The sequence below is a fragment of the Gossypium hirsutum genome, chromosome A08 (assembly GCF_007990345.1).
Source record: "Gossypium hirsutum isolate 1008001.06 chromosome A08, Gossypium_hirsutum_v2.1, whole genome shotgun sequence".
Lineage (NCBI taxonomy): Eukaryota > Viridiplantae > Streptophyta > Magnoliopsida > Malvales > Malvaceae > Gossypium > Gossypium hirsutum.
The window spans coordinates 115,838,483-115,847,455 of record NC_053431.1 but is presented as its reverse complement, the minus strand read 5'-3'; the positions used below and the strand labels follow the sequence as shown (position 1 = coordinate 115,847,455).

Below are 8,973 nucleotides of genomic sequence, written 5' to 3'. Positions count from 1 at the left end.
GCAACTCATTAACAAATTTTTGTCAATGTTTACCACATAATCATAATTTCACTGCAAGTTGTCTTCCTGAGCAACAGTCACTAAATCATTTATAATTGGAGCTACGAAACTCCAAATCAAGTGCCGTTAATTTTCCCTGAAGATAGACTCATATATCTTTCATCCATAAAATTTTAAGAATTTTTAGTTTGGCCAATCAATACCAGATTTTTCTTAAAATTTCCCCTATTTCACTGTTTGACTAATCTGACCACTCCTCACTACGAATCAAATTTCTCATTGTACAGAATTCAAAATATGTTATCGTTTATTTAATTTGAAACTAGACTCATTGAGGAGTCTAAGAATATAAATTTCATCTTATGAACATTTTTGTACAATTTATAACGATTTTATAAAAACAGAACAGAGGATCTAGAAGTCATTCTGACCCTGTCCCACATCACTTCAAATATCTCATTATCGGAAATTATTTTGCTTACACGGTTTGTTTTATAAGAAACTAGACGCATTAATATTTAATTACATAATTTATTCAGCTTCTAACTCATCTCCCACAATTTATGGTGATTTTCCAAAATCACATTACTGCTGCTGTCCCAAACAGATTTATTACCAAATCACTCTTTCACACATACCTTGCATGCATGTTATTTAAACATGCATATCACCAATCAATCATCACATATCTATAATTTTACTTAAGCATAATCTTCATTTCATCATTTTAAAGCACAACATGTTAGCCGATTTTTCCCTTAGCATCTAAGGCACATGCATGCTCATTTGCTTGGCTCAACTTCACCTATCTTCCATTTTTCATCAAAATGACATGAAACAACAACCATTTCCTACATTTTAATTCATGACCGAATGCTCACAACACAACCAAAAATCAAATTATGCTTCATGAGTTAGGGTAGAATCAAGAAGAACTCATGAACATCAAGATAGAAGCAAACTACCATGAACTTACCTTGGATTTTTCTTCCCCAAGTGACCGAACATTCAAGAGCTCTTTTCCTCTCATTTCTCTTCTATTTTCAGCTTTCATGAACAAGAATGAACAAAAACCTTCCTTTTCTTCCTTTTTGTTATTCTATTACTAAACATTTTATGACACAAAATAACATATATTATTTGTGCCATACTTATGCCATAACTTCAATAAAAAAAATTGCACATGTTGTCTACCATTAACACCATGGCCGGCCACTACACATAAAATGGGGAGTTTGACATGCAAATCCTCCTATTTTGCACTACTATTTATTAGGCCACTACATATTAGCCTATAGCATTTTCAAAAATTTTCACATAGGTCCTATTTCATAATTTCACTCACAAATGGCAAAATCAAAGCATGGGATTTCCACACATGCACTTTCACATGAAATAAACACATAATATAACATTTGATTATTTTTGGGACTCGGTTTTGTGATCCCGAAACCGCTTTCCGACTAGGGCCAAATTAGGGCTGTCACAGTTATAAACTATGATTTCATGGTGGAGTGAGCAACACACGTCTGTTTAGCAGACTTTCAAGAATTGACTACTCCACCCAAAGTAAACACATAGCCACTAGTAGAGCTGACCTCATCATTAGCAGATGCCTAGTTTGCATCACGGTACCCCTTTAGGACTACAGGGTATCCAACAAATTGCAATCCCTAAGTCATTGTACCTTTGAGGTACTTAAGCAGACGCTTAAGAGCATGCTAATGTTCACTACTTGGGTTATGGGTATATTTACTTAGTCTACTAACAACATAGGCAATATCTAGTTGAGTATAGTTCATTAAAAACATAATACTCCCAATAAGTTTAGCATGCTTATATTGTGATACACTCTTCTCTTTATTCTCTTTTAGTTGTATGTTAGGGTCATAGGAAGTTTTCACAAGTATTACATTAAAACTATTAAATTTCTTCAACACTTTCTCAATATAATGAGATTGGTTTAAAGAAAATCCCCTATTTAATTCAGTATCCTTAATCCTCTAAGATTACATCTACCTCTCCCAAGTCATTCATTTTGAATTTGGTTGACAGGAAATTTTTTACTTCCTTAATAGCTTCTATGTGTGTACTAAAAATCAATAAGTCATCCACATATAGACTTATGACAACACAATCTAAACCAAACATTTTTTAATACACACATGCATCAACATAATTGACAACAAAGCCATAACTAAGGATAGTTTTGTGAAATTTCTCATACCATTGTTTTTAAGCTTGTTTGAGACCGTATAGAGACTTCTTGAGTTTACATGCTTTGTTTTCTTTCCCAAATGTCACATGGCCTGAAGGTTGCTCCATACAGATCTCCTCATCTAAATAACCATTCAAGAAAGCAGCCTTCACATCCATTTGATGTACAAGTGAGTAGTGAATAGAAGCTAAAACAAACAAAACACGAATGGTTGAGATCTTAGTAACAGGAGAGTATGTATAAAAAAAATTAACTCCAAATTTTTGATTAAATCCCTTTACAACTAGTCTTTCCTTATACCTTTGGATTGATTCCTCTGGTCTAAATTTCTTTTTAAAAACTCATTTATTACTAATAGGTTTACAACTTTTAGGCAAGTCCACTAACTCCCAAGTATGATTAGACATAATAGATTCTAGCTCATCGTTATCAACATATCTCCAAAAATTAGCATCAATTGATTTTATAGCTTCATCATATGTTTTTGGATCCTCATCTATTAGGAAAGTATGAGCAACGGAATCACTTATTAAGTCAAAGTCAACAATTTCAATTATAAAAGAAGTAAAGAAGTCAAGACCAAAACTAGTTGCAATTTTCTATCTTTTATTCCTTCTAGGTTCATCATCATATTGAGCATCCCTAGCATGTTTACTAGAAGAGGAATAAGCAAGTTCATCTAATTATATGCCATGTATTATAGCAGATTTCTTTAAAGGAAAAATGTTTTTGAAGAAAACCATCTCTAGATTCACAAATAGAATGATTATGCAATGACATAAATCTATATGCTGCACTGTTTAAAGCATAACCAATAAAAACTGCATCAAAAGTTTTAGACTTGATGGTGTTCTTTTTAAAAGCAAGTAGACCTACTTTAGCTAAGCACCCCTACACTTTCAAGTATTGCATATTAGGGACATAACCTTTCCATTCCCCCCCCACATATTGTCAAGCAAGTTAGAGCTTAGAAGTAAGACATCCATCATTTCTTTTAAAGTTCTATTTTTTCTTTCAGCTATGTCGTTTTATTATAGATTATAAGGAGCACTAGTCTCATGTATTATGTCGTGTTTCTCACATACTTCTTTTAGGAAATTAGTGTTATATTCAATACATCTATCAGATCTAACCCTTTTTTTTCTCCTATGAAGTTGATTTGTACTTCTACTTTATAAAGAAGAAATGATTTATCAACTTCATTTTTGACCTAAAGAAATAAACCTTTACATATCTAGAAAAATCATCTACAAAAGTAATATAGTAGCATTTTCCTCCTTTACTCTCTATGTTTCTAAAATATGCTAGACCTGTATGAATGTACTCTAAAAGTACAGTCTTCCTATCAACAACAACTTTGAAGTGAGGTCTAGTATGCTTTGATTCAACACAGATTTCACATTTTATCTAGATTAGAAAGTAGTTTTATCTCTTTAAGCATTTTAAGGGAGTGAAAGTTCACGTGTCCTAATCTATCATGCCACATATTGAAAGACTCAACAATGTAAGCAGAAGTAGAATTAAACATAGTCTCCATCACAAACAACCTTCCACTCAAGTAACTTTTTCCCACACAGTTCCCGTTATGGGAAAGTACAATTTTGTCGAATTCAAAGACTAGTTTAATACCTACCTTATTTAGAGGTCCACCACTAATCAAGTTTTTACGTAAAACAGGAACATAAAAAAATATTATTTAAAGCAAGTATTTTTCTAGAAGTAAATTTAAGTAAAATCTTTCCTTTGCCGAGTACTTCTGAACTGCGCGAATCACCCATGTAGACTTATTCACCTTTGTCAACATTCTCAAATTCGGTTAACGTCTGTTCGCACAGAAATGTTTAGAAACACTTGTGTCTACTATCCACTCAGTGTCATTTTCTACCATGTTAACCTTGGAGACCATAGTGGCAATCACTCATCTGGATCTTTAATTAGGTGCACTACTTGTTTAAGTTTGGGTAGATCAGGGATGTATTTGTTAACAACGAGAGACATTATTTTTACAATAGTAAAAATCACTTCTAAATTTTTGGAAAATTACTTTTGTAAAACAAAGACGTTAGAACAGACAAGTACAAATAATAAATGAAAATAAATAAATAAATATTGCGCCATGAAGAACCACTGCCTTAGAAGTGATTTCGCCCTAATTAATGTAATCTGAAATAAATGTTGGCCCTAAGGTTAACATAGTGCCTCCAAATTCGTACACTCAAATGAGGAAGATGGAACTCAATTGGTATTTCTCTTTTTTAAATTTATGCGAAATAAGATGAACATAAGTTGGTTGGACATTTTGGTTCAAAAAACTACACTAGGATCAATTCTCAGGAAAGTTTGGAGGGGTCATAGATGGTCCCTTTTGAAATCTAAACTCCTAGACATAACTTCTTCTAATGTAATTTTTTGTAAATAACAAAGCTTTTAGAGAAAGAAGAATGATGGAGATGAGAAGAATGATAGAAGCTATGGAGAAAAAATAGTTCAAAAAATATATTTTCTTTGACCGAATTTTTCTTTATTTTCTGAAAAATAATACAAAAATAAACACACAAGGTGTGCTGTTAACATGAACAGCAACCAAATCAAATGGCAACAGCGCACATGTGTTTGGCATTTAGCCCAAATACTCAATGGGGATAATAAGTAAGGCTATATTTAAACCCTTTCATTAGCCTATAGACAACCAATGTGGGATTTATTTGCATTACCCACACAAATTTCCGTAGTGATCTCGCAAAACTCCTTTAGTAGCTGCACTTCCTCCTCGCACGGACCCATTTGAGTTTAGCTTCACCCATCTTTCATTTGGTGACAACCACACATCATTAGCCAATGATTGCAACCGCCACGTTCCCCTTGTAGCCTCCACCATCCATACATATTTCACACACGTCACGGCTTGCGCAACTACTTCCTTACTATTGAAGTTCCTTATTCTAAATACCAACAAGTTCTGGTATTTGGTAAAGGTCAAATAGGAGCATAGCCTTGACTTAAAGAAGATTCATAATATTGGCGTACCCCTGATACTTCCATCTTCATATCACAAGAACATGATGAGAAAAGTTGACTAGACTCATTAGAAGGTAAAAGGCAAGGAAGAGATGAAGTTTATGCTACTTCACGTACCGATTAGGTTGTGGAGGAGTGGTAGAAAAAAGGTGACAAAAGGGCAACACTGCAATAGGGAAGGGCCGCGAAGGAACAAATACAAAAGCTTCTTAGGTTTTTTTTTCTTAAGTTAAAATTAGAGCCAATGTCAAAATTGAGATTTCTCTCTCATGATTTTGGGGGGGGGGGGGTCAAAGGTCAAATTTTGGCTTATTTTATTATGTTTTTCTAGCTTTGTTTTAAGCTGTATTTTGGTTTTGTCCAATATTCGCTGGAATAGGCAAAAATTGCTGGTACACATCAAAACTACTGGAACAAAGCGAAATTTAGGGCAGAACAAAATTTAGCTTTGAGTGTCCCGAGTGAGTATCAAAATGAAGCGTTCCGACTGGTATTAGGAGTCAAGTTACATTTTGATCATATTAAAAAAAATTGTGCAAATTAGTCTTTAAAAAGAGCAAACTAATTCTTTCGTTAAAGATTTCATCCATTTCTATTGTTAAGTGATGTTGTGGTTGACGAAACAAGTAGACAACGATATGTGCATGCCATGTGTACCTTACATGACATTTTTACTAAACCAACCAATATCTAAAAAATTAAAAAATCATAAAAATAAATATTTTTCAATAATTATTTGAAAAATCATGTTCAAGATAAGCCTCAACAATAGACCATTTGTCAAGGACATGATTTTTCAAATAATAATAAGAATTATTTTAAAAATATAGAAAATTACTTAAAATGATTGAAATTTATAAAAAATTATAAAATATTTTAAAAAATAAAAATATTTAAAAATAAATATTAATTTAAAATAAATAATCAAAATTAAAATCATCCCTACAAAACCACAAATCTAAAATAATAAAATTTATAACTTTTTGTTTTTCAGTGAGTAATATTTATATTCTCGAATTCCTTTAAATGTTTTTTTTTCAAATTTGTAAAATACTTCGTATATTGGTCCACTTTACACCGAATAAGATGTGGGGCAAACAATTGTTTAAAGCAAAACTTTTATTAAATTTTACATTGTTGTTCTAGTTATTTGTCATTTCAATCTTTTTATATTTATAGTAGTTCATCATAATAATTATTAAATATTTAAATTAATTGTATCTCGATGATGATAATTAGTTTACCAATTTGAATATTTACTGCAATTTTAAATATTTTATTATTTTTAATAAATTTTACAGTTTTTATAAATCTTAATAATTTTAATTTTTTATATTTCTAAATATTTTTTAATAATTATATGAAAAATCACGTCCAACATAAATCTGGATAAATAGTTAGACAACTTTTTGTTCATGTTGACTCTAGGAATAGGAATAGGAATAAAGGGTGAGCCTAAAGAGGGGAAAAGAAAACCCATTGACTTCCAATATTCACAAAACTGGATAAACATTTTTCTTTTTGTGTAGAAAAACCAAATTTTAATCCACCAATATAAGAAAATATCATTACAAATAGCAACGATGTTGTGTCCGTCGGCAATGATCCCAATCGGCAATTCTCATCTTAACCTTCTCGAACTCTGAAATCCCGCAAGGCAAAGTGATCCGGCCGGATTGATTGAACCCGTAAACCCGCTCCGCTTCCTCCAACAGCTCCCCGAATAGCGGGTGATTGAAATGAATCACAGGCACTACCACCCTCCTCGTCTCACCTTCTGATTCGCCAACGTACACTGCGAGATGTCCCTTGGGTACCTCAACCCGCTTCACTCCCTTCTCACCCAATTGGATATAACCTGGATCCGGCTTCCAACTACTCAGTTCCTTGCTTCCACCTCGAAGAAACTTCGCAAAAGACCAGATTCTGGATAACGGGTTGTAGCTTGGTGTCAGAGGTCTCAACAAACTATTCATGCAGTTTTTTCTTTCGGGTCGGCTTACGCATTTGCATACCTTCACTAGCTTGCGTCCAAGCTTGAACCCTCTAATTTTCTTCATAATTGTCAAGGGAATATACTAAAATCTGAATTTCAGAAACGGGTTTCCGTCGAACTCGCTAATGGTGTCCGTTTTCAGACAATGGGTCTAAATAGCAATGTCTCTGTTTCGTTTCTTGGTCTGTTGTTTATAATGAGGTTTGGTGGGTGGAAAGCAGAAGTGAGCGGTGGTTTTCTTGGGCAATGGATGGATGGTTGCATTCGAGTAATGAAGCATGATAAGAGAATAAGTTTAGATTATTGAAAAATTCAGCCATGTTTATATAGGAAACTCTTTTTGAGTTGTCAGTATACGAAAATGTAAGAACAGGGAGACAAGGGGAGATGCAAAGAAGATACGGTAAAGTTTTGGTGGGCAGTTGACACCAGGCATGCGGTAATGCCTTTCGAGCGTGCGACACAAAGTAAATTAAAATGTCTCTTCTTGTAAGATGTTGCCAAGTTTGTATTACATATAATTTTCGGGATTCTAACCTTAACTTTTTTATGGATAGGATGAGTTTCATATTGAGTTATTTACTATATATATTAAAATATGTCTATTTGCTTCACTTCGTGAAATTAAATAATTTTTTTGTATATTTTTTAAAAGCCTTTTATAATTTATTTTTAGGTTTATGATTACCTCTATCAATAATTTTATCTCTAAGATTTGAACCAATATTCTTCTCTCTAAAAGTTCAATGTGTATTATCACAACTATAATGATTTCATTTTTAAATAAATAATTGAATTACTATGATAAAACTATACAAATTATGTAATGAATCGAAACATGAAATAAGATATATTAATGATAATTAAAACATATCATGTCACGATGATTAAAATGAACACAACGCGATATATAAGCATTGTTGGAAAAATTATTGTTGTTTGTTCCATGTCCTGTTATAATGAAATTGTTTCTCTACTTGAGCCATTGGATTGGGCCTTGAATAGGTTTCGTTTATGCTTAGTTTGATCTACCTGAGTGTAACATATTTGACAAAACATGAAGCACGGTTTGACTAGGACTTTAAAGATTCCCAATTGAATTGCTTGAGGTAATTGGATAAGCATAAAAGTCTGTTTATCTTTTATGAGAGTTTTTGTGCTGTTAGAAGACTGATTTATGAAGACTTTTAGTTGATAAATACTCAAGATAACTAATGGATAATTTTAGCTTTTAAATAAGAGTTTAAAGCTTATTCAAACATTGTTGATTGATCACTTGAAAAGGCCTATAAATAGGTTGTTTTGTGCCGCACATCAATAACAGTTTCTGAAGTGTCTTTGTCGACAGCTTTGCTATGTTTTCTAGTGATTATTTTGTGACACTATTTTAGGTATTATTTGGAGAGAGGTTTATTGATTGTATTGTGAGGTATTTGGAGAGTGATTTGTAACTATTGGGGTTGGTATTGGGGCTGCAATTACTTCTTTGTGTAAGGTTGAACTTAAGTTAATATGTGACTCAGACGATTATTGAATAAAATAATCATTCACTGGGTGATGTTCTGCAAACATAGGACTGTTGTGCCTAAATTGCATTAACAAATATCGTGTGTTAATTCTTTTCTTACTTTGCTCATTGTGTTACTTTGCATTTAATCTTTCTGTTCATTTTTCTTCTAATGACAGTTGGAACGAAACTATTTTTCAAGTGCAAAGAGAGATTTTTCAATTGGTATCATAG

At 32.6% G+C, this 8,973-nt stretch overlaps 1 protein-coding gene across 1 annotated transcript; it reads right to left on the bottom strand.

Moving 5' to 3' along the window:
• Positions 1-6,687: 6,687 nt before the first annotated feature.
• On the bottom strand, positions 6,688-7,777 carry LOC107931737 (auxin-responsive protein SAUR36). The gene has a single exon (XM_016863670.2). The coding sequence runs from the start codon at positions 7,294-7,296 to the stop codon at positions 6,805-6,807; it is 492 nt and encodes a 163-aa protein (XP_016719159.1). The 5' UTR covers positions 7,297-7,777; the 3' UTR covers positions 6,688-6,804.
• Between the last annotated feature and the right edge of the window lie 1,196 nt (positions 7,778-8,973).